The 27,632-nt window shown below is 36.9% G+C and overlaps 1 protein-coding gene across 1 annotated transcript; it reads right to left on the bottom strand.

Annotated features, from left to right (window-relative positions):
* Nucleotides 1-605: 605 nt before the first annotated feature.
* On the bottom strand, nt 606-27,613 carry LYPLAL1 (lysophospholipase like 1). The gene is made up of 5 exons (XM_019639584.1): nt 27,490-27,613; nt 21,582-21,681; nt 12,544-12,713; nt 2,223-2,338; nt 606-953 (listed from the first exon to the last, which is right to left on the bottom strand). The coding sequence occupies exons 1-5, from the start codon at nt 27,581-27,583 to the stop codon at nt 714-716; spliced, it is 720 nt and encodes a 239-aa protein (XP_019495129.1). The 5' UTR covers nt 27,584-27,613; the 3' UTR covers nt 606-713.
* Between the last annotated feature and the right edge of the window lie 19 nt (nt 27,614-27,632).

The raw sequence follows: 27,632 nt of genomic DNA, 5'->3' as shown, positions 1-27,632 counted from the left end.
GTGATACCACTACACACCCACGAGAATGGATACATTGGAAAGACTGGCCGTACCAAGTGTTGTCGAGGGTCTGGTGAGCAACCGGGGCTCCAGGCCCAGAGCAGAGCACACATCTGGTCTAACGGAAAGAGGGCCCCACTGAGAAGCAGAAGGCCTGGATGCTAGGACTGGCTCTGGGGGCTCTGGGCAAGTCTTCCACCCTTTCTAGCCCTATTATGAAATACAACAACTACTCAGTCTGTTTCATCAAACGCTTGAGGATCAAGTGAGATCAAGCAAAGCCACTTTATAAACTTGGAGTATCAATGTTACTCTGTTGAAAACTACATAAACATGAATACCTTTGGAAAAGGCAATTCAAACAAAGTGGTAGGAAAGATAAAATAATACCATGTTAAGTCTTTTCATGTTTTCATATTGCCCTTATTTAAATATTACTTTAAAAAATTTTAAATATTTAATTACTTAAAAGGTCTACAGATATTCACAAAAATGTATCTGAAAATGATATATAGCTGTCTGTCTAAATTAATGTTTACCCCTACTAAGATTATACTACTCTCTATGGTGCTAAGCATTTTAATAAGAAATAAGTCAGTAAACTGTTGATATTTTGTAATATTTTAATTATCATTGATCAAGTTATAATTTGCAGTAAAATTACTTTTTCACAAAGACATTACATGTATAATCATTAACAAATCGATCCTGATTCATTCATTTTGGCTTTCCGTTTCTCCCGGAAGCTTTGTAAGAATCCATGACTTCAGTTTCTCTAGCTCACCTTTGCTGAGCTCATGGTAAAGGCCTGGGAGGCTATGAAACTTCGTGCTCACTCCTAGAGATTTTAACATGGCATTTGTCTCTTCACCCCAAGAATGAAGAACTAACTCATCTGCAGTACCGTGGCACTGAAATAATTCAGGGAGCACACCATCGTTTTTCTGAAGAGCCTAGAGAAGTGGATACAAAAATGGAGAAGTTTAAGAAATTCGTTTAAGAACATCATTCTTGGAAAGCAGAGAAAACAGGAAAGGTCCGATTTTACCAAAGCATCAATATTTAGAGGGCAGAAAGAGGCAGTGGTGGTGCTGTCTGAGGGTGCCAGGCCTGCCTGGCTGGGTGCTGGCACCACTTGAGCTGCACTGTACCTGCATTTACCCCGTAGAGGAGTTTCAAAGATGATCAAAGCATTTCCTGGAGAAACTGTGTGACTTGGGAAGACAAACTTCTTCACGTAGAGGGGAAAGAGGGACGAACACGGAGCTAAAGTACATTCCAGGGGAAAACTGCATTCTACTTCTCATTTCTACATCTGCTGTTTCTGCTTTTGGTAATGGAGCTGCAACACTGTAATGTGTCGTATTCATAGGAAAGGATACTGCTGTGAATCGGCAGTCAGCAGTGGGGTTGATTTTGTTTTGATTCTGCTCATGACACATAATAAGAAAACCTAGCTATGATCATCTATAGGTTTAATATATTAATACATAAAAGATGCAGATATAACACATACGTATTGCTTTTATCCTTTCCCTTTTGACATTTTTTTTTTATAAAGATTTTTATTGGGGAATTGGGGGAGGGGAATAGCACTGGGGAATCGGGGGAAGGGGAACAGACAAGTTGCTGTCCTTTTGTTCTTCAGTCTAGTTGTGGAGGACGTTGCTTCACTGGCCCAAGTTGGCACCATCATTGCACTCTTCCCAGGTGAGGCAGATCAGTCGCCGGCTTCTGTACGGCCGCTCACTGCAGCTGCTGGCCGCTCACGCTGGCTGCTGGCTACATACGGTACCCATGGCAACCCACTGCCACAGGGGCTGCAGCCTACGCCATCGCCGGTGACTCATGGCAGCCCAGCTCCAGGTTGAGCTGTTGTTCAGCATCTTAGCTGTGGAGCGCAGTGTCACTGGCCCTAATGTGGGATCCGAACCGGGGCCCTCTGGCATCCCAAGCCAGCTCTTAACCATCGCGCCACTCGGCCGGCCCTCCCTTTTGACATCTTAACAATATTCTTTGTACAGGTCATTTCTGGAACATTAATAACCAGCTGTAATTAATGTAACCAGCCACATGACTCATTTGGCCATGAATTCCCAGAAATGCTCTGTGCATCAATTGTTACTGATCAATTTTGTTTTGGCTTCAATGTGTGAATATTTCATAGTTATTTTTCTGTGTTCTTTTTTTGTTGTTGTTGTTGGTTTTAATCTGGAACTTACCTGGTAAACAGCAGATGTTTTATTCAGAAAACTAGAAAGAGCGAAAACTCCCGCCACATCTTGATGATTTCTATATGCCAAGTGCATAGCCATGCACCCTCCCATAGAAAATCCTCCTAAAAGTAAAAGCACACTTATCAGAGAAAGCAGAATACATGTCACAGTAACTTAAAACAAGATACAGTTATGCCAGTCTTCCATACATAGTTTTAAAATAGTCGGAGACCTTTAAAGAGATACAGTGCTAAAAAGTAATTTAGTCTACTTTAGATGTCACAGAAAAAGAGTAAATAACTCTGTCCCATCTATATCATCGCTGGTAAAGAGATTTGCAATAAAAAGAGCTAGAATTGAACAAAGAAATCAGGTTCATTGAGTAGAAATACTTATAATTCAAGATACGAATCATAGTATAAGTGTTATTTAAATTTCTAATGTTTACTTATATTTTGTTTCTACTTGTGAGCCTTCACACTGCAATTAGGGTTAATAACATGTATCTTTTCTCTGATTTGCCAAACTATAAGCTCCACGAGGAGCTATATTCTAGTGCCTGCCATACAATACATGCTTCGTGATCTCTGAATTAGGAAAGATAATCAAAAATTTGGTGAGCTAGTTAAAACATTTTTGAATTATATTATTTTGAAAACTGACTTATGATGGTATAATGGACACACTCATATATACATAGACAAACTTTTAAACAAGTTTTAGAAAACCAATTAACTCATTTGACTAACCGTATTGTCTTTTATGTGCAAACACAGTTCTAGTCACTGCAGATATACAGATTGAAATCTGGGAACCCTGTGCTCCCTTGGGCAGCACATTTACCAAAATACACGGGCCCTTGTGTTTGAGGGGGGAAACACAGACGTCACAGAATATGGAGACAGGTGCCTGATGCCACACAGCAGGGAGGGTGGACCAACTTCAGGTTAGGAAGGTGGCATGATATTCCCACCTTGAGTGAGAGGTAATAGACAACTCATGTATATTGTGTGAGAAATCCAGAAAGTAAATCATAGTCACACACTTGTGGAAATATAAAAGTATAGTTGGGTGTAGAATTCAGATATCTTAATTTCCAGCCTCCTGCTTTATTCAACTAACAGAACGTAAAGCTTAAGGTTGTATTCCTAATTTCAGCTGTAAAGCTAAGACTTTTGTAATCCAGAGTGCTTGCAACAGTTTAATATACTCTTTACTATCTGCTGATATTCATTAAAACAGAACTATTATACTTTATCTGGGGCAGGCTCAGAATGTTGGTTTGGACCCAGCACATTATTGTAGGAGTAAAGATGATTAGCCTTGGGAAGTTCAGATGCTAAAAAGAGGGCATCATATGTAAACAATTACAGTGCATGGTAAATATGACATCTGTGGTTTTCAACATTTCAGAAGGAAATAATAGCGTCTCATCAGCAGCAATTTTCACCATGGATGAGAACTGAAAGGCTCTTTCAAAATAACCCTACACTACACCCAGATACACATTATCTAGTTAGACATTCATGAATAAGCTTGGCGGGAAAGGAGGGAGCATAAATATCTTAAAATTGTATGTAAAATTTGCATATGTGCCTCAGATTCCCAAAAAGGTTAAAAGCCATGGGCTACATTATCTATAAATTTGTGCATCAATAAATTTTTGACATGCCCTATTAAAATATGAAGAGCTTACTGTAGACACAATTATTTCATTTCCAGTAAAATTATGTATCTGAACAAGAAGATCTCGAAGGTTTCCATCAAGTTTTAAAACCTATTACATAAATGCTTATTAAGTGCTTATGAAAGTTAAAACAGCAAGGACTTTCAAAATTTATAGTTATTGTCAAGTCTACAGAAGTCTACTTTTAGTTCAGGAATAAGACTCCATACCTCCCAGAATATAATTTTAGCCTTCCTGAAAGTTCACTGAGCAAATGCTTACTTCTACTGCCTTCATCTCTTCCAATCTCCCCTCTTTTCACCATTTACTTACAAAATGAATTCAAGGTTGCTTATAATCAAACACATTGTTAACAATAAAACTACATCTCGAAAATGAAGGGACAATGAGAAGGAAGGAGAGATGGGGTTGGGTAAAGAGTGACAGATCAAGAAGAAACAAAAGGGAAAAGGGGACAGAGACAATAATATGGGGAGTAGCAGAATTGGGGGTGCGACTGGACATTTAACTGCTTCCCTGGAGCAATGCAATACTCTCTAGCAGACGGAATCAGACCAAATTGTACTGGAAACTTTTCGTAGCATTGAATGCCTGGGTCGAATTTATCGAGTTGATCCTTATTAAACATAAAATTCAAAATCAGACATTTTACACACAGCCACTTCCGCTACTGATTCTTTTATACAAGTCCTGAACAGAAAGACTTAACATTCACCAGACTGTAAGGTTCCTGTGAGCAGGCATTTTTGTCTGTGTTGCTCACGGATATGCCCTCCCTGTGCTTGAATAAATAAATGAACAATGTCAGGTGCAGTTCCGTAAGAATATTTCTGCAAGGAGAAAGCTTATATCATCAGGACACGTAGCTTTTTGGTGATCTGACTTGATACAAAGGTAAAGCTCAGGAGTGAATGGTTAGCGTGTCCCAGGCCAATGATTCCTGAATCTGGCTCCTTAAAACCAATAGACGGCTAGACTCAGCCCAGCCCCACGAACCATCTCAACGCCTACGCCTGCTTTTTAAAAGCTCTACTGCCCATGAATTGCATATATGAGGATCACAGCCTCAGAAAAATATCCATAGCTGCAAGGCAGACAATTCAAAATTAAGTATAACGGGTCAGAACAGAAAGTCAAAATATAATCCTTATTTAAGGGAAATCCATAGGCTGTAGGAACAAAGTTTCTATTTTCTGGAGAAATTCAACAGCTTAAATTATATTTTTGCCATATGTACCCAGTGGACACACTGACTGTGACTAAGTGTGACTGAGGAACTAAATGCTTAATTTTATTTCATTGTAACTAATATTAAATTTAAAAACTATTAAAATAGTTTCAATTTAAATTGAAATAGTCATATCTGGCTAAAGGTTATATTGGACAATCAAGTTCTAGATAATCTAAGCTGCACCACAGATTGAAAAAAAGCTTTAAAATATATAAATGAAGTAAAAAGAACATTAATATTTCATAAAAAGATAATGTTGAGGCTAAGATCATTAAATGTAATCTTTTCATATGAAAGGTTTTTGTTTTTTTTTAAATCACACCACAAAAAATAGACGAGTAAGCAAAAACATTTAAAAAGTGATTTTAAGAGCATACCTATTGAGAACATTTTGCACATGAAACTCCCCGCCATCATTTCATTTTTATTGACCAGGGTAATGTGATCACTTTATATAGTTCAGAGCCCCCTTGATGGCACCAGCCTAACAAGTTAAGAAAACATTTTCTCACATATGAAATGTCACTATGAACAAACCTAAATGAATCCTGCAAACATTTAACCTCATGCTCAATTCTCGTAACTTGTAAGGAAGAAAAATGTACTCATTGAAATCTTATTATTTACAGTTTTAATGTAAGCCCCTTACCCATTTATAATATTGTGAGGTAATCTGCAATTTCTCATCAGCCATCTTTGACAATAAAATCACCGTTAGCATCGGACACTCCCGTGAAAAGGGACTTTGTGTATTTTTTTCTCACAGAAGAAAATGTAACACAAAGGACTCGTTATTTGAATTCACTTTCCATCTAAATATCTAAAATGCAATATAAAATATACTGTTCAATAAGTAAATACCAAATAGTAAACTCATTGTAGGTAATGATTATAATGTATATTTATAGTTGCTGGCAAAATATTAAAACGTCGGGGGTTAACATTTCAACATACATTTAAGATTAACAAGCTGAATAAAACATGTTAAAAAAATAATAAATCTAGCTTTTATGAACTCTTTAAATAAAATAAAACAGAAACAATGTATAAAAAAACTATACTGGGAAAAATAAGCTAATCTATCTGGAAACAAAGTCCAGAGGGAAAAATACTTACAATTCAAGTTTAACATCAATTGAATAGGATTTTAAAAATATAATAAAAAATCCACCCTCCTTCCAAATTTCAACAATTCTTCCATTTAAGTATTGAAACATTATAATTATCCTACAGACCGAATTGTGATGGCCTCAAAAGATTTGGGTATATTTATCTGTATATTTTTCTCTCCTACAACATTTATAGGATAAACAAAATATCATCTTCTATGGAAAGCTGTTCGAACAGCAGTCTCACATCTTTAAAGTTCTAATAATTGTTGTTGACGAAACATAAGCTGACTAATTAAGAGATATCAGTTAAAAGAAAGTAAAAAAATGCTATCATTCTTAAGTTTTAGCTCCAAGAAAGAGCTTCAGAAGAAACCTGTGTCAGATCAGGGCAAGAATGCCTGGAAATTCTGGTGCTAGGCTGGTAGTTCCAACTACCATTTTTATTTTAAATCTTATAAAATTAATATATTAGTATACACCCACTGTGCAAAGTGTTTCTACCATACAGACAGAAATAAAATCAGTCATCCAAAATCTCTCTGCCCATACATAATTTTGATATGTTTTTTAAAAATTCATTTTAACAGTTAAACACTGTAAAAGTACTTTTCATTTCATGTAATAAAAGAAAGTCTTTCTGATTTAAGAGTCTCTCAACAGAATCTCAAAGCTCCATAATTATTTTTTTATTCATTGAACACAAAATTATTAAATGCCTTTTATGTGTATGTACAGTATTTGATGGTGACATAATGCTTGATTGCATTAACAGACCATAACTCCCTTAACCATTTCCCTCGTGATGGGTATTTAGAGCATCCATGTAAATCACTCAGGTGTACTTCCAGAAGCACTTGATTATCCCTACTTCAAAATTCTGATCGTGTGCTCATATTATCAAAATTCTTATAATCTGGTCATATCAGATGTCAGGTTCTATACATCCCAGATCAGAGTTAAACCTAAATTATATCCATTTTCTCTTCACAACAAATTATCACCACCTAGTGGCCAAAAAAGGAATCTCATCCTGTACCAAGTTCTTGACCAAGTCCATGGGTCTGGGTTCTAGTCCCAACTCTAGTTTACAATAGCCAGTAACCTCTTTGAATTTTATTTTCATCATAACTGAAATGAGAATAATAATTTCCTATTTTACCAATTACAAAGCTCAAGGGAGAGACTGTATATGAAAGCAACTTGTATAATTTAAACACTAAATATAAAACATTATGATCCATCCTGGTGATTTGAAACCTGTCAAGAGTGATGTAAATGTCAACTATTTTAGTAGTATTACTACTCTGTATATACCTCTTAGGCACAGGAGTACACACAGGAGAAATGATATACTTTTTCCATTTTGGTTTCTCACGTTGTACAGAAAATACCAGAAGGAAATGAAGGGTTTCAAAACAGACATAAATAGAGAGGCAGGCTGTACTATGAAATACACTTTCATTCTGCACAATGGACACTCAACATGAGTAAATCCAGAAGGAGGCGGGATAATGGAATATTATTAATAATGTTCTCAGAATACAGGATTTGAACCCAGGTTTTATTAACAATTATATTGCCAACAGTCAGACAGTAATAAAAAAGTCACTCTTATTGCCAGTGTTTCTCCTTTTATCAGACCCTCTGTAGAACCATGTGTGGTATGAATAAAAAATTAAACAAGCTTCTGACGTCTGCTATTCCCAATGTACAGAGTGAGGATTTACATGTGTCCAAGAAGCGCACGTTCACTGAACATGTCCTGTTCGCCTGACCCTGGGACAGGTAGTGAGTGAACCTTTGGCCCAGTTCTTCCTATGTAGCCAAAGTTTATTTCTTCCATTAAGAAAGTAATATATTTCCATTGACGAAAACTAGGAAGTGAAGAATTTGTTTCCAGAGCCAACACCCGCAGTCAACTATAAGGTCCTTAAGTATCATCATCCTTGTGTTCCCACAGTCTTGGAATGGTGTATGTGTCAGCCTTTCATCATTCTACTGGACCTACTGCATTTGTCATCTTGCTAGTCTCCTGGCCTGCACACTGGCCGCGGTCATCATCTTAGAGACCAGGGTTCCATGGTGAAATATTAAATCAGAAATGTTGCCACATGTTAAACAAAATCAATAAGTATAACAATGTATGTACTTATCTCCATTTTTTTCAATCTTACAATTTTCTAGCTTTTCCTCTTATAATTATTGTTTTTTTAAATAACCTAACCTCACTATAGTGTATGTGTGTTTAGTAAAAATTGTGTAGGATCTCAACTGCATTTCCTTCTGACTTCCTAATGAATCCCTCCTTCATTAAAATGTTAAGAATAGCACTTAAATCTTACTTAAAATGTACTGTAATAGACACTGTACAAAAGCATGAAAACCAGTAGAAAAATATTAAGCAGTGACTTCTGTTTAAATCATCTGTGAGCAATGAAAAAGAGGGAAACACAGCATGTATACCCTGGAGGAAAAAGAAAACAGCTGGTAGTGAAGAAACAATGAGCTGCCGATGAGTCTGAGAGGCAGTATTGGTCCAGTAGGGCCTTTCTGGTATCTGGGGTGACCATGGGGTGGTTGGAGTGAGGAGTATTTAAAAACAACAAGAACACATTTTCAACAATACATGCCAGACACGTTTCTAAGTATTTCAATGAACTAATTCAATTATCACAACTCTAAAGATGGGTCCTATTATTATCATCCAAGCACAGAGATTAAGGAGACTATGTACAAAGTAGTGAATCCAGGACTAGAAACCTGGGGTCCGAGTCCAGAGCCCAAGCTCTTAACTGTTCCACTGCCAACAGGTGCATTAGTACATTTGCAATTCTAGTCATAACTCAGAGAATGCAGGTACCACAAATATTCTAATACATAATATTCTAACACTACTTCCTATGCCACCTTTCAAACAGATTCGGTTAGAGCAAAAAGACAAATTACAACAAAAAATCCCAACAGAACTAGAACGCCCTTTTCTCTGTACAGTACGAGCTAACCTCTGTGAAGAATCCAGTACAGAAAAAAGGAAGTACTATAACGCTTTGCCATAGTGTAAGAGGCCACGAATCATGTGTATTTTGGGGCACATGTTTTAACTTGACAGAACTGTTATTGAAGATTTATGTTCATTGACTGTTTACTAATTATACATGTAACAAGGACAGACAGCCTTGAATCTGCACTTTTTTATTTTTGTGGTCTTTTTCACGCTAGGAAAAGGCTTTCTAGGAGTTAGATTATCTCAGAAATTCTTATATACATTTTAGTGATTTTGTAATAAATTTCAAATGTTATGATTTTATAATAATAGTTTAGAAACCTTCCAAAAAGACATGTTTGTTATTAATGCCATGGAGCTTTGATAAAATACTGACCATTTTACTGACTGCTTTACAAATAAGAGTACCCTTTAACAGGATTGTCTTGGTATTTCAAAACTTCTCATGATATGGTAGAAAAAAAAGAAAATAAATTCCAGGTGAAGCAAAGACTAAATGTAAAATAAGTGAATAAATAAATGACATTATAGAAAACCAGTAGAAAAATCTATTTGAATATTTATCTAAGTTCTAGAGAAAGCCTTTCTTAAGCTGAGAAATTATTTGAAAAAAAATCAGGAAGGATTAATGGACAACTAAAAAATGCTTTCTTGTGTCAAAATACAACCAACAAAATTGGAAGGAAAGTAACAAATTATGTGCAGATTAATTCCAACTTTTTGCTTACTTATTTTTAACAAAGATTTTTCATGTCAATATGTATTCAGTGAGGATATCCACCTATATGAACGTTCTCATATAGGTGGCAGAAGTATCAACTGGTATAATTTTTTCGTGAAAGCAAGTTGACAATATGTATTAAGAGTCTTAAAAATGTTCAGTTAAATGGAAGAACCACGGGCTTTGAAATGAAGAAAAACCTAGATTCAAAATTCTCATTAGTTCTCTGACTTTACAACAATCCATAGTTTCTTTTCAAAGATAAACAAGATGAAGTAACTGATGGCTGTGGGGAAGGGTGGTGAGTGGGGATGGAAGGAGGCACAAGTAGACAGCATTACAACTCAATGTGATAAATTCTTTAACATGTGTCAATTAAGAGACCTAATTAGAATACTTTCTACCTTTTTTACGAATGAAGATTTTGTAGTTTTATGTTAAAGCAATTTCTTTTCCTAATCTTTTCTTTTCCCACTCATCACATTACTTCAGGATCTCATTACCTTATAATGACAAATTCAGTAACTGGTTTTTCCACATCCAACTTCACATCTCTTCACTTACCCCTTCTGCCAGAATAATTTTCCTAAAGCACAGTTCTAATTAACTATACGACTCGAAGGCTTTCTTTAATCATCCCTCACTAATTACCTATAGAATGAAGGATAAAAGGGAACCCAGACAGAATTTATTGAGAGCCTAGAATGAACCAAGTATTTTACAACATCATCCGCCAGTAAAAATAATGTGTTATTATTCCCACTTTACAGATAAGGCAGCAGAAATTCCTTGCGGTAACTGAGTGGTGAACCAGCTAGGCACTGGTAGACTTGACACTGAACCCATTTTTGTCTCTGTACCATTGTGTGCTCCAGCCTCTTAGTCCAGCTGTGAGTCAACAAGGCATTTTCCGTCCAGACCACCAACTTTCTGCTAAAACTACATCTAATGTCCAGAAAGACTGAAACAACAAGCTCTACTCTTTCCACTTCTATATACTGTTCATATCACTCTCTATGCCTAGACCTCTGTACTACAATAGTTAAAACTTTATCCGCGCACCTCAGAGTCTCAAATGCCCCTGCCACCTTCCTATTAAACCCTTCTCTAATGGCCTCAAACACATATAATCTTGTCTTCATCTAAATTCCTGCGGTACTTAAGTTACTTAAACCATCAATTCACTGATCAGGTGGTGCCCTTCATTATAAATTTCCTAAGCACTGGCTCTGTGCCAGGAGTTGTGATGGGTCCTGGGAAAGAGTAATAAGTACACACGATCATCTCTTGAAGAGCTGTCCGTTACAGAGCTTGAGGATGCTCATCCCTGGCTCACTGGCACTGACACAGCTATCACTGTAAAGCACCTCATGGGCTCTTCCAGGTTGTAAGCAGTCATCAGGCAGATCCTGTTTTATGAATATTTAGCTGTGTGCCCCATTGAGCATATATGATATTGCCTGTCACACAGGAAGAACGTAGAGAGTATTTGGTAAATGGCTGAATGGCGGACTCAGTCATGCATTCATGCGTTTTGAATTCAATCTTGTTGTTATGTTGCATGATCCCCTAGGCTGAGTTGGGTGCTCTTCCTGGGGCCCTTTTCCCAGACCCCCATAACGTCCTATATTTATCTCCATTAGAGTTAAACAGAGTTGTTGAACGTCGTGCATAGAAACAGCTAAACATGGATGAGGAAACAGGGGTCCAGAAAAGGGATCTCACTGGGCTGGAGGGCACACTACTTTTCACTAACAGAAGTGGAGGCTGAAGGCAAGGCAGGCCAGCGTCCATCATAACGGGTTGCCTCTGAGCTCAATACTTGAATAAAACACAAAGGAAGCTAATCAGTTTACCCAAATTCTGTCTACAAAGGATTTCAATGTGCATCTTAGTATTATTTTGAACATGAGATACTTTGCTTTATAATTTCATTGTTAAATAAAACTCATTATAAACAGTTATATTTAAAAATGAAACTCTTTCACCAAAATACGGTCTGTGCCAGTCACATTCTAAACAGCCAATCTCACTTTGTATGTATTATAGAAATAGAGATTTTATAGTTTATATATTTGATGATTACATTAAATGGTATTTAGTGGAATAAAGAGCTTATATAAAAGCACATTATATCCCCTTGGAAACAGAGATTGCTAAAGATGTTGAACAAAAGTTTATAAAAAGTACCTTTTTCCTGTGATAGTACCTCTAAAGTGTTTACTGTTCATGAATTTGATGTTATATTTTAACATCATAGCCATAGTAGTTTAAACATATTTATAAAACTTAAGCCAATTTACATTGTTTTAAAACTGAAAGCTCTCTTAATTGAAAATTAAACATGAGATTCTCAAATTATATTATTATTAAAAGAAAGTGAATTAGTTTCATGAGCTGCTGTTTTATAATTCTAATATTTTTGAATCCCTTAATACGTAAAGCTTATTTGAAACTATAAACAGGTCAAAAGGTAGACAAGTGCTTCTAAATAATATTCCAAGTAAAGTGTTATGCATAGACTCAAACAACAGTGAAAAAAAATTATATTACCAACATTTAAAGGTCTTACCTATTAATATCCTATTCTTCTTGATGCCATTTTTTACTTCGTCATCCATCAAATCTGTAAGCACTTGACACATCCCATCAATTGATTCAAGGTGTTCTGGGCAGTCATTAGATATTTTAAATCTGTCAAACCATACGTTGGAGAGTCTACCTTTCAGAGGAGTATATGGCCTGTTTAAAAGCAAATAAATAAATAAATAAATAAATGGAATTACATTAAAATGGATGTTTTAATTTCTAAAACATTAGTGTTTTGAATAATTTTCATTTCCTCCAAGTTTTGTCTTAAAAATTTCATATTAAAAGCATCCCCATGCATATTGTATTAACTCATGTATACTTATATTGATTTCGTTAACATTATCCACTGCATCAAAAGGACCCCACAATCTGTGAAGATATGCCCTTGGGAAGCATCCAATCTTTGGGACCAATGGGGGTATTGAAGGGAACAGAATTACACCCTAATTTTTCTAAATTGATCACAGCACACCAAAATAAAATGGGCACCCGCTTTAGGAGCCAGGAAATCAAGAGGTTTATACTTGGAAAGTTTCTTAGGGAAACTGAAAGAAATCTGGAAACAAGAACTCATGTACAGAGAATCTTTTGTTTATTTACTAAAATAGAACCATGTGATAAACATTACTTTGCAACATGCTTTCTAAAATTTGAATGTATATTTTGAATATCCCCATAAGACAGTACATAAAAACTTAATTTGTTCCTAGTTTATGAAGATACATGATATTTTGCAAATATGGGAAATTGTATATATGCGTGTGTGTTGTTTTGATGTTTTTCATCTAAATCTTATTTATTTTTTGTACCATTCCTCCTCAAAACTCTTATCCCACCCCCATCTCGTCCCTCACACTAGGTAAACCATTTTTATGATCTAAAATACACTCTTGAATGTTTTTCTTGTACACACAATAAAACCTCCATCTTTACTGGATATTTTTTTAGGGCACTATTGCTTTTCAAAAATCAAACAGCCTATTTGCTCTGCTTTTGTGCCTTTTGTCCTTTAACAATACCTCATGGAAATCCTTCCATCTGATTTCGTTTTAGCCCACCCTTTTAAATGGCTATATAATCTTATGATAAAGATGTTCTAGTTTAGTCAGCCATTCCCCTACTAATGGGCACTTATTTGGTACTCAGTTTTCAGCCACTAAAATGCTGCTGTAAACATTATTTGTATACATATTTTTACCTACTGGAACTTTTTATTCCTGTGAAGCACAGTCCACAACTAGGACCGGTGGATTGAAAGATACAGTTTTTATCTTAGTAGATGTTTTAAAGTCACTTCCATAAAGGCTATAAAAATTAACACTTCTCCAAGAAAATTAAGAGAACATCCTTTTGCCCACAGCCCTAATAGCAATAGGTACCTATATCCTTAAAAATATGACCATGTCAGGGTATTAACTATAATTTTAAAATCAACTTTACTGAGGAATTTACATATATAAAAGTACACATTTTAAGTTCAAAGACTTGACAGTGTAACCACCATATCCACAACGACACAGAACGTTCCTTCTACCTCAGGAAATTCCTTCATACCGAGAATTCCCGTTCACTTCCCAGGTAACCACTGAGCCATGTCATCACTACAGATGCATGCTGCCCGTTCTAGAAGTCCACACAAATGAAAGACCTGTTCATATCATTTGCTATTTTTTTCTATTGTGGTGTTGATTTTTTTATTAGTTTAGAAGAGCACTTTATTATTGACACTTAAATATTTGTCATTTGCATTTTAAATACTTTTTAAAATCTATTTTTATATGTTGATATTATGTATTTAAGGTATTTTTTTAATCAGATAAAAGACTACATTTGATATAACCTGGCTTAAAAAAAAATTTCTGTGTCTCCTGATTTGTTTGAAAAGCTCTTCCCAATCCATGTATTTTAACTTGTGGAATCCAAAATTTTATTCTAAGAGTGTTCTTTCTGTTTTTACATGTAAGTCTTGAGTTTTTCTGGAATTGTTTTGTATGCGAAGTGACCGAAGTGTTCAAATTAATCTTCTTTCATGTGGGGAGTCAATTGTGTCTGTACTACCATTAAATAAAAAATCCAAACTTACCTTCTCTCACAAAGGCAAAATTCCATCTTGTCCATATATTTAGTTTTATAGTTCTGAGTTATCTAGTCTCTCTCAACCTAGGTTCTGTGAGGGAAGTATGCCCTAATGTCTAATACCTACATGATAGAAGGTACCAAAAAAGTGTATACACATTTTAAGAAAGAAAAAAGCTGCATTAAAATTGTAACAGTATATACTGATAACAAAAGATGAATACAAGTCACGTTTGACTTTTGCAATTACAAGAGGTGCTCAAAGTGGTTACCATCAGCGTAATTTTAATACAGGTTTTTCCCTTTCTTAAAATGTGTATACATTTTTTGGGCACCCTCCGTATACATGATGAATAGATTTCTCTCCAATGCATCTAGAATCATACGAATTCTATCCTATTCTGGGAAAATCAAGAAAATAGTTACTCAAACCATTTTTTTGTGTATTCTGTGGTTCAGGTGAGCACCAGTAGAGAAAGGCTCTCTCTTTGTTGTTGTTGTTCTGATCCATTTAACTATACTGTTAGGTTCATATTGATGGTATCACAGTGGTTTTCAAGAATGTTCTCAAGTTGGGCACTGCCGTCCCCCGCTACCTTCCATCATCATCACCAGTTTCCTTCTCAGGGTTGTCCTGCCTGTTCTCAGACATCCATTCTTTATCTAGCTACGAAACTGATCAAATAGTCAGTGAATTTGAAAAGAATTTCAAATACTTCTCCTTAAAAATCCTTGTGGGATTTTAATGAATGTTGCATTATTGTCTGGAAATGTACCTTTCATGACATAAATGAGACGAGGGGAGATTTCTGCACTCTGAGCTCTTCCCAGGATCTGCCACACTCTCATCCTCATCTCAGACTTTGCCTGCCTTGTTCCAGAGGCTCGCAATGGGTGCACAGAGGATAAAATCCTGCGCCAGCTCTTTATGAGGACTCCTACGGAGCGTGAGTTCTTCCTGAGCCTAAATTCTCCCTCGTTTCTGTAGGCCTTCTGACCTCAGAAGCTGCTTTGCTCAAGAGGGGTAGATAAATTAAAATCAGAAGAGGCGAGAAGACAAAGCATTCAAGGCTCTCGCCTCCCAGAATGCCTTTCTCAGGATTAATTTTCCTCAAGTTCTCTGAAAATAAAAGCAGGTGCTTTCCGCCTCGTATTAATGTCACTGTCGGGCGAAATGAAATTCCAAACGCTATTCAATTTGTCACTGAAACCACAGTGATCTTCTGAATGAACGCTGAACACACCACTCACTTTAAAGCTGAATTCGACTGTTACGATCTTGAATTATTTCTACTTCCCTTTTCATTTTATTCTGCTATTTCTCTAAGTGTTTATTTGTCTGTCTAAGCACTTAAATAAGGATGATATCATAGGCTAAGATATGAATCACTCTGGGAACTCAGCCATTAATAGAAAAAAAATGACATTCACTTAACTTTTCGTCAGTGCCTTACTTAATTAGCGATAGATGGAATTCCAATGTAAGTTTTACTAATATAGTAGCTTTTTGTTCTCTGTTCTCTAAGAAAAATTAAAATTCTGTTCAAAGGAAATAATTGGGAAATTTTAATGAGGCAAAGAGTAATTTAGAATGCTTCTGTTAAGAACACATAACTGAGAATGTGCAACTCTCTCAAGCTGTTAGAATAACGGTTAGATAAAGCATAAAAGAGGGTTTTTTAAAACGGCTAACAAACTGGTACATATGTTATACTCATTCCCTTCTTCCTCAAATAAATCACTTTATTAGCTGGTATAAAACAGCTCAGACATTACCACAACAAATAAATATGTTTGGCAGAGAACACCTATGTGCTTCCTAAATCAATCAATCAATCAAACCATTACACACTGGCAAAATATTAAGCTGGAGTAAAATGGGCAAGGTTAATACCACGTCCTGTTTTGATCTGTGTTCCCTAAAAGTCATAAAATCAAAAGGTCACTCATAAACTTTAAGATAACATCATCTGGCTCCAGTCTTCCTTTCTGTCCTCATTTCATTGTGGTCCCCACAGTGTTCACATCACATTGCCCTCTTGGTTTTCTTCAACCAGGACAGTCTCACTATCGATCCAAGAGCCTTGCATTTGATATTCCCTCTACCTGGAAGGCTCTTTGTCACACTGACATGTAGTGGGCTCCCACTGATCACTGAGGTCTCAGCTCAAATGTCACTTCTGCAGGGGAACCTTCTTTGATCCTACAATTTAGAGTATACCTCCCTTTAACCTTACAATGCACACCCATTTTCTCCCTATCTCATTATCCTACTTAAATTGTCTTAACAGAATTTATCACTATTTGAAGTTAATATATTTAATTTCTCTCTTTCTCTCTTTTTTTCCCCCATTTCTGTGTGAGCTCCCTGAGAGTGGGGACTTTACCTTTTCTACCTCCAGTGTCAAGAACAAGTATTTGTTGAATGATGAATATCAATAATCACTTTTGTCTTGGATAACTGTATCAGATAGCAATAAGAGAATATGTAACATTGTTTTATTTTGCTCTGAATACCTTTTGACTTTAATTCTTCTAAAACCCATATTATGATTTCTAGGAAAAGGTCAATTTTTTCTTTTGTTGCTTTTGGAAAAAAGCTCGTTTCTAAGAAAACAAGTTTTTATGTACTAATAGGTATTTAAATGCGCTATTTAAAATACTTAACAAAAAAGTAAATCTATTTCTTCAAAATAGCTGTTTTTAGCAGGGTTCCTTACTGGTGAAGTCAACTTATAAGTACAGATCTACTGGTATCAGGAAAGAGATCCCTAATAACACGCTCCAGACAGAAATCTTAAGTGATAGAATCAAGATGAATTCATTGTTTACTGCACCTAAATCAAAAGTGCCTGACCCCGTTTTGGAATACATGTTTAATGAAAAATATGAGCATGCACTTTGTGTGAAAAAAGTAGGGAATCAAAAAGTAGAGACACTATGCAAATTTTACTACTTTTAGAATTTTTTGAAACACCAAGAGAAACTATGTATCATCATATAAATTATTAATGGCTTGTTAAAAATTGTTATTATTTTTAAAATGGAAATTCTAATAGTAAACTCAAACCAACAAAACCTCTAATTACAAATACAATTAAAGTATGTCATAGAAATAAAAATCTTTATTGAGCACTTTGGTTAAATAGTCTAAATTAACATAATGAAAAAAATGAAGCAACATTTTCCATTTAAATCAACACAGCAAGCTAATTGCTAACTTTCATTTAATATGTCCCTAACTGAATTGATTAAAAACATCTATTAAATAGGGTTGAGGAAAAGGAATACCTTATTGCCAAAAGTGGCAACTTACAATTTAATCAAAATGTACTGATAGGCTGTAACAGACCACAACTGGGTAAATATAATAGACTACTTTCTCCTCTTAAATTCTTTCAAATATGTATGACTGTTGAAAGCAAAAATCATAACCTTGTTTGATAGTTTTCAATGTATGTAGATGACATATATATGACAAATATAACATAAAGAGGGGAGTATAAAGGAACCTGAATGGTTGTAACCTTCTATATTTCGTGTTAAGTGGTAAAAACAACAACAACAACAAAACAACCTAAATAGATGAAAAGTTTGATACATATCTTGTAATCCCTAAAGCAATCAGGAAAAAAATAAGAATAGATAAATGAAAATGGAGTATTAAAAAAATTAAAATAATCCAAACAGAAGATGGGACAGAAAAAGAGGAAAAAAAGTACTAGACTTAAATTCAAACATATTAATTGTTACATTAAATGCAAATGGTCTAAACAAATTACTTAAAAGACAGAGACTATCAGATTATAAAGTCCAAATACACGTATTTTAGAAAATCCCACTAAAATATAATGATATAAATAGATTAAAAGTAAAAAGATGGAAAAAGACTTACGATGCAACACTAATCAAAAGAAATCCAAAGGATGAAAAAAGGTGCTATATAAACAGTAAACATAGGAAAGTTGATATATACTATATTATTATTAAACAAAGTATACTTCACGGTATTACCAGAAATAAAAATGGACACTTTATAAGATAAAAGTAGCTATTAATGAGGAAGACAATAATCCCACACAGGCGTGTACCTAATAATATCACTTAAAAACACATGCAGAGAAAACTGACAGAACTAAAGGAAGAAACAGACTAATCTATAATCACAGTTGGAGATTTTAATACCCATTCTTCAGGACCTAATAAAACAATTTAGAAAAAGAATGACTACACAAATATAAAATTTGAGCAATACTATAACCACCTTCAAGTATTGACATTTATAGAATTCTATATACAAAAATGCACATAGTATCGTCACCAAGACAGACCATATGCAAGACCATCATATTGTCAGTATCAAGACTGAAATTGTACAGATTATCTTTGACAGCAATGAGATGTAAGATGAACTAAGACTATAAAACCTTTTGTCAATAGAGATGTGATTCATATTTAAAAATTAAAATATTTTAGATCTTGTATTTTTAAATTATATATTAAACGTTTCTAACTGCTCTGAGAGTATGCGACATCTGGGATTAAAACTTGGTGATGTCTGCACGTCTCATAAAACAAAAGAAAAATGATTTCACAGTAATGCTGAAATACATTTTCTAATATGATAAAACATGAACTCAGTCTTGCTGGTTATACAGTTCATAAGATCCCTGTCAACATTTGGAAAATCCTAAGTCAAAGATTCGCAGCCATTGGTAGTCCTTGGTCGATGACATTTGATTTCCAATATGGAAAAGGACCCATGAAATACAGCAGAGCCACACACAGAGTGTAAAATTTGCTGAATATTTAACACAATATACTTTGCCAGGTCAGTTAAGGGTTCTGGTGTTTATATTTGAAAGCAATAAGCATATTTTGCAAACTTACTTGATTTGTATATTAGTAGCAAACTAACTGGCATTATTATCCTTAATTACATATATTTTATTTCACTGTTTTATTTTATGGGGCCTGATCAAGGATTAGGGCCTGAAATATAATATTCCACAACATAGATAGATCCTATTTATAGTAAAAACATATATGTATACACACACACACACACACTTTTTCTGAATATTTTTGAAAAGCTCTTGAGTTCCAGAATAGGAAACTGCAAATTGCACTGAATTGTGAGGTCTTTATGTCTTCATTTTAGGGATCTTAGAACCAGAGAAAACAGGAAAGCAAAATTTTACAACTTCATGTTCAAAAGAGTAAATTTGAGACGAGAAAGGCTTTTGAAGGAAAAAGGAATTTTGTGTTTAATGTTTCTGACCTAGAAATCAAATCTAAAAATAAAGGAAGCCTCGTACATAAAGACCTGTTCTTAGGTGAAATCTCGACATTTTTTTTTTTTTGTATTGATTCAAAGACAATAATGCCATTCATACTTTAATTACCTCGGATGTTTTCCTAAAATACAAACAGCTGACCACACTGCAACATATTTTTTTCCCCTAAAGCAGAAACGAGACTAATCATCTAGTATATGAGAGATAGAGGTGGAATTTACAGCAGGGTTTCTCATCCGAGGCACCACTGAGATTTGGGCCTGGATGGCTTTCTGTAGTGGATGGAGGCTGTCCTGTGATGGGTGGGATGTTTAGCGCATCGCTGGCCTCCATCCACTAGAGGCCAGTAGCTTTCTATGTTGTCTTTCCTCCTAGCGGTGACACCAAAAAACGTCTCCCAACATGGCTGAGTGCTCCCTGAGAGACAATCATCCCTACTTGAGAAGGAATGATTTAAGTCATCGCATTAAAAAAAAAAAAGAAAGAAAAAAATCTTACAGGTTCAAGAACTACAGCTCATGAGGAATTTAAGTAAAACTGATGATTTGACCTAGCACAGTGGCCCCCAACGTACCATATAGTCTAATGGGAACTCCTTTTTAAGGCCAGAACTATGCTGTCCCTAGTTACCCACATACAGCTATAGAGCAATTAAAAATGTAGCTAGTACAACTGAGGAACTGAAATTTAAATTAATAATTAGCATCCAAATTGACATGTGCTGCACATGTAAAATACACACCAGATTTCAAGGATTTGGAATGAACAAAAGAATATAAAATATCACTTTAATAAGTTTATTTGATTACATGTTGAAATAATATTTTGGATATATAAATACTTTTCCTTAATGCTAAGTTAATAGAAAAGTAAAGCAAAGCATTTGCATAAACACACAGTGTGCTTAACAAAAATAAATCAAGAACAGATAATGAGAAGTCAGATGGGGTAGCATAACTCAGCACAATTTCGCTTACACAAAAAAGGATTTGCATACCCCAGTTTAAAGCATGCGTTCAGAATAAGAGACTATGCAGATGCTAATTTAATAACTTAAAAAAAACCAGTTTGACTTCAAAACCATGTGAAACACATCACTGTGCATCTACAGGTCAGATGATCGAAATATGTATTAGTCAATTGCGTATTTCTATTCTTGTTTACTTATTTAAAAAGCTTCACCTTATTTCTGAAACCTTTTAAGTGGAGAAAGAATGCTACAGATCTCTATTCCAGAGGTGATAAGCTCTGGGCTAAAAATTATTAAAAAGATGATGCTCACTGGAATTAATATTTTGTTTTGGGGATGAATGAGGGGGGAAAAGAGAGTTTGAAAGAGGAGCAACCTGTAGGCCAGAGGAAGCAGAGCCCTGTAGGCTGTGCCTGGGACAGAGTTGAAGTTACGAGTGCCAAGGAATACTTCATTACAGAGAGCAAATTACTTACTTACCTGGCAAAACCTGGCCCCACAGTGTAAATGCGCTGCTCCCCCCCACACACACACACACACAATTCTGGAAATAAAGTAGCCCAATTTAAAATATTTTAAATACAGTATTATGCTTAAAGGACATCCAGCTGGTACCCCTGTTTATATACGTTTTAGGCCACAAAGTTATACTGAGCAGTGACATCAACTACGTACCTGGGAGGAGCTGTTGGGTAAATAATTTTTATGTGCTGGAATGCTAAATCTTGATTTAAAACCCCCTTGATCCACCTTCGCAATCCTTTTCCAGAATCACCTGATGATCACAAAATCGAGATTAAGACAAAACAGTCTGACAATACAGTGTATTTAAAAGCAGTCTATGTTTCACGTCACATAGAGGATGGAACAAAGAATAAAAAGTATACATAATAACTACACAGAAACTGATTTATCAATATGAAGTAATTGACTGGGCATCAATAGGTCAGAATAATTTTAATTATTTTACTCCTAACTTCACCACTGATCACTTTAAAAGACCTGTTTAAGCTTGAGTTTTAAGTTTCCTCATTTGTTTAAAGGGTATAATAGGAACAAATGAAGTAAATCAATTTTTCTAAGTAAAAAGTTCTATTTTTCTCTAACTTGAAACACTGTCATTTCTTATCTTGATTCTTAAAAACAGTAAATTCCTAAAGTGCTTATAAACTTTTCGAGTTGGAACAGCCTAAAACAATTTTCTTGGTTAAAATAATAAAATCCTTCAAAAGGGGTATTCAGCATACTTTTATTTTTAACTTGAAGAAATTAGAATTTAATTTTGATAACATTTTTACATGACCTAAAATAGAGATTATATATTCCAAGGTTGAAAAACAACCAAAATTCATGTAAGAATTCATGTCTGAGTACTTCCATTAAAAAAAAAAGGGGGGGGGGCAGTAAGGAAATATAGGTCCAGTTTATATAGAGCTGAAGAAGAAAATTTAAAGGTAACGACTTTCATTTTTTTAATCAACCAATTCATTAAGACATCAATTTAAAAAATATCTACTGAATATCTATTAATGTGTCAGGCACTGCTAGAGGCAGTGGTGGCAGGGGAGGGGGTGGAAGAATTCCTACTCTCATGGAGTATACAGTTTATGGCAAGACTCAGACCTCGGTCAAATCATCGTCTACCTAAATGGAAAGACAAATATGACCACTGCACAGATGAGACAGGGGGTGCTGCATAGGCTTAGCGTATTCAGAACTGACCCAGGTAAGGAGTTCAGGGATAACGTCACGAGGAGATAAGCTCGGCATGGCCAAGGTTCATTTTGTGTTTTACCCACTGAGCTACGGTGTCATGCACCTTAGAACAGGACTGACACAAACCAGGCATCCAGTAGGTAGGTGCTGAATGGTTTGAACTGAACTCTACAGGATGGTGAAAAGTGAAGTGCAGAGGAAAGAGCCTCTCAGATAGCACAAGACAAACACTCAAAACCCTTTACGGGACAGAGCAGTATGACCTCTAAGAAAAGGAAAGGACGAACAGTGAATGAATGCAAGATGAGCTTACAGACACTCCTTTAAAAATAACTGCAATCAACAGTTTGGCTCCGCTTTGTCCCCAGTTCCTAAGAAAGAGGGAACCTGTAAATCTTCAGAATTTCCACAGTGATTGAAATGTCTTTGTTATTCATGGAAGGGCCCTCAAACCGCAGGACAGTTTCTGCTGAGATGACTCAGGATAGGAGCGGGCCAGCCAGAAATTTCAATCATGTGATTCGAAGATTGGAGCTTTGAACAATGATTTACCAGTCTGACCTCTGGGGAGTGGGGGAGGCTGGAGATTGAGTTCAACCCCAAATCAATCATATCTACGTAACAAAACCCAAGTAAAAACTCTGGGTAGGAAGCTCGGGTGAAAGTCCCTGCTGGACAATATTGTTTTGAGTGCTGTCATACCTCAGTACCCGGGGGGTGATGCATCACTGAGGATGACAGAAGTCAGGTTTAGAACCCTTCCTGGCTTTCCCCTCTGTGTCTCCTCTTTGGGCTGGTTCTAATGTGTATCCTTATGCTATAAGAAAACTGTAATAAGAAAACTGTTATGAGAAAACTGTTGTAAGAAAACAATGAAGCGAGAGAAATTGTGGGGAGCTGACAAATGCCAAGAGCACGGAGAAGCTGTAGGGGTATTTTTGGGGCAGAAAGGTGGTATGCTTCTAAGGGTCGCTCTGAAAGCTGTGTGGAGGCAGAGCCGAAGGACAAAAGATGGGGATCAGTTAGGAGGCTGCTGTTCAAGTGACAGACAGTAGACAACAGTAATGGCAGTGGAGTAGACAGAAATACGTACTAGAGGTATTTAGGACAAAATTAACAGGAATTAGCAATAGATTAGTTAGGAGGGGTCAATGGCGAAAGCTTTGAAGGATGATGGCGAGGCGTTTGGCCAGGACAACTGGGTGAATAACATTGGGCTGTCGGAAAAGTCATGACGCATTTTTGCAACAAAAAACATAGAAAAAGTACGTCATGACTTTTCCTGACAACCCAATAATACTGTATGTACACAAAGACAGGACGCCACGCAGCATACGGCCCATCCACGCTAAGGGTCAGGCATCTCTCTGGGAGGCACCCAGGGTCCTATAGCTGGGGTTGAACAAACTACAGCCAGCTGGGGGACCAAATCCAGGTCCTTAAGGGTCATACGCTAAGAATGGCTTTTACTTTTTAAAAGTCATTTAAAAAACTAAACGACCGAATGGAGAAAAGGGAAAGGGAAGGACAAAGAAAGCTATGCGAGAGATTTTTCTGTGACCCACAAAACCGAAAATGGTTACTGTCTGACCCTTTACAGAAAAAGCGTGCCAATCCCTGCCCCACACTGCCTGAATGCCAGGACCCTCTCAGATATGCTCTCCGGCTCCTCACTCCAGGAACACTAGCCTTACTGCTGTTTCTTGAACATGTCAGGGACCTACTTGGGCCTCTGTCCTGGCTTTTCTCTTGTCTGTAACAGTCTAACCCAATGCACACGATTCACTCATTAAACCCAGCTGCTGAACTGTCACCTTCACAGTGAGGCTACTCTGATCACCTTATTTAAAACTGTAACCCCCACATCTCCCATCCTCCTTATCCTGCTTTCTTTGATAGAACTTACTATCTTCTGCTATATATTTGCTCCACTAGATCATAAACTCTACCAGAGAAAAGGCTTTTGTTTGCCCCGTTCACTGTATGCCCAGAAGCCGGAACACTGCCTGGTACGCGGAGTGGCCATGTCATGGATATTTCTTGAATGAATGGATTAATGAATGAGTGATTACTATGCAGTTGGATAAACATGTCTGGAGCTCGAAGGAGACCTAAAATGGAGACACACCTTTGTGTCACCGGTATATAGGTAAAAATAGAATCCGTGGGCTTATAGCCCAGGAAGGAAAATGTAGGACTATAAGAGAAGAGGACCTAGGACCACATTTTGAGGAACCGCAACATTAATGGCCAGATAAGAGGAGGATGAGTCTGTAGAACAAACCAGAAAGAGCAAATAGGGGTAGAAAAAACTGGGAGAGTGTTTCAAGAAAGCTGAATGCTGCTGACACAGTTCAAATGAGAGGAAGACTAAAAAAAAGTCCATTACATTCAGCAATACAGATGTTGCTGGTAACTTTAGGAGCTCACTGACTCCGTTTGCCGACACTGCCTATATAGGGAGAAAGACATGCGTAGTTTGGGCCTGTGTGAACCTTACACGCTTGGTGTGGATTAGACATTTAATTAGGTAATTACAAATATGATGAATACTACTGAAATGAGAACCATCGCGTCCTAAGGAAATATATAACAGAGTATATTAATCTTATCTGGGAAGCTGAACAAAGCTAATTAAACTATCATTTGTTTTTATCGTCCTGAAAAAAAGGTACTTCTTTGGTATTTTAGTAGTAGGAAAGGCTCAGATTAAGTTGGCTATATATAACTTCCATTCCCATTTGTTCTCCTATGACTGCCGTACATATTCTAGAAGAGAATGTCAGGTTTTAAGATTAAAAAAAAACAATACAAAATCTGCCTCTAAACACTCTTTTTCAGCCTTCAAAAGCAAAGCTGAATGCGACAAGACAGCCATCCCTCTAGTCTCTACGTACCCCTTTTAAAAAGCCGGCACCTTATTCCAAGAGTATGGTAAAACTATTAAAATTGGTTTGCCCATATTTGGATGAACTAGAGGCCATACATCTATAATCCAACTACATATATTAAAGTCTAATGTAAAGTCATTCCTAGTAAGAATTTTATTTCCTAAAATGGAGATCTAAATATATAGAAATTGCATTATACTTGTATAATTGGCAGAATTCTTTGTTCAAAGTACAAAGGGGAAAATATATATATATATATATATATATACACACACACGTGTGCAATGTACAACTCAGTTTGAGATATACAGTTACAGGTTATAAAAATGTCATAATTTGAAATTGAAAAGAGTAAGAAGTTACTTTAAGCAAAGGGGTCCAGGGGAAAAAAAAGTCTAGGAGTAGTTCCTGAAAATATTGTAAAATAATTAACTTACTTATTAAAAGGAGTATGGGATTAGGGAATTTCTGGGTGCTTATAAATGAACGAAAGACCTTTGAGCCACGAATAGTATTAGTAATGGTCGTCTAGTTGTACAGCTTTGCAGTTATTATCTTAGACAGCTCACCTGCTAAATATATTTATTTCATCAGACAAGTCTTTCCTTTTAAACATTGTTGGCAACTTTCCTCCCTATTTCCAAAATGATACATCCTAGTTTAGAATTTTTGCACCTTATCCCTCCGGAGCACTGAGGTTGGAGTGAGATCTGGGTTCAAGTCCCAAACCCACCACCACTTACAGGAACAGCCAAGTGAGCCTGGGCAAGCTGTTCAACCTACAAAGACTCATTTCCAAAATGACAATACTGCCCACAACTGCCCACGGCCAGGCCTCCACCCCTGTTCCAATCCCCATCATCTTCTTTAAACCTACATACATGTCTCAGCTCCAAGACCGCCCGTTCTCTGCTAAATCTGACTAGCTCTTCCTCTTCCAAAGGCCTTAATATGCCTAACCAGTTTTTCCCCACCTCACAATTCACCCGGCAGTAAATCGCGCACCATCTTGTGATCTCCCATCCACTGCGGACTCAAAACTAATCGAATTGTTTTTTAACTTTAGGTAGGCCCCCTGAGGACACTGGCTGCACCTCATTTCTTTAAAAAAACATCTCCTAAGACCTTAACCCTGGGGCAAGCACTAGGGATGCAAAGATGAAAACAAAGGTCCTTACTCCCCAGGAGCTCAAGATCCAGTGGGGGAAGGCAGACATAAGTCGTTACAGATGAGTTTTAAGAAACGCTTTTGAGAATTATGTCCAGGTTACCAAGGGCAGGTGAGTGGAAGGAGAGTGCCTGCTGGCGACTCAAGACTTGGCTTTGTGCTATACCTTGGGGTGCTTAATGACAGGAAGGGGGGAGGGGAGGGGAAAGAAAGGGGACGCAGGAAAGAGGCAAAGGCACGAAAGCCCTGGCACAATGCCTCCTAGAAAAGAGAAGACTCGACGGTTATTATTTACCTGCGAACCTCAATTGCCTATTTTCGTGTGGGAGACTGCAGAAAGAAATGGCAAGTCATCCAACGCGGTTGAAAACTCAAATCGCCAATAGCTGCCCCTGAAACGTGCTGAATCATTTGTTTCTCGTCGAGGACTTACCTGACTACCTCGCTCTGTGTAAACTTGGGGGCGGGGGATGGGGAATAGCAAGGGTTGCCCTGGAGGGAATGTTATGGATGGAGGAGGAGGGCTGGCCGCACCGCGGGGCCACACAGGCAGGAAGCGAGGACGGTGGGCTAAGTGATCGCAAGATAGAAAAAAGGAAGACAGAGGGGGTGGGGGGACGGCTGGGGACAGTTTACCAAGCTGCCTGTGGGTCCACAGCCGCGGGGCTACCGAGGAGAGAGCCACCCTCTCCGAGATCAGCGGGCCCTATTAGGGTCCCAGGCCTCCTCCACTGGGGCAACCGTGGGGCGCCCGAGGGGAGTATGTGCCCCAGGCTGCAGAAAACAAGGACGTAAAACTGGAATCCACCTGAGCCGTGCAGGAAAATCAGAGAGGCGCTGTGCCTCCCAGCCGGCAACACCATGCACCGCTGCAGGGAAACTGATCCCGACGCAGCAGCCATTGCTGCCGCCCCATGTGCGTTTGGCAGGCCCCGCCCCTCCGCCGTCCTG

Source organism: Hipposideros armiger, unplaced genomic scaffold (genome assembly GCF_001890085.2).
Source record: "Hipposideros armiger isolate ML-2016 unplaced genomic scaffold, ASM189008v1 scaffold_45, whole genome shotgun sequence".
NCBI classification, from domain to species: domain Eukaryota; kingdom Metazoa; phylum Chordata; class Mammalia; order Chiroptera; family Hipposideridae; genus Hipposideros; species Hipposideros armiger.
The sequence above is the reverse complement of the archived record's forward strand: the minus strand, read 5'-3'. Positions and strand labels throughout refer to the sequence as shown.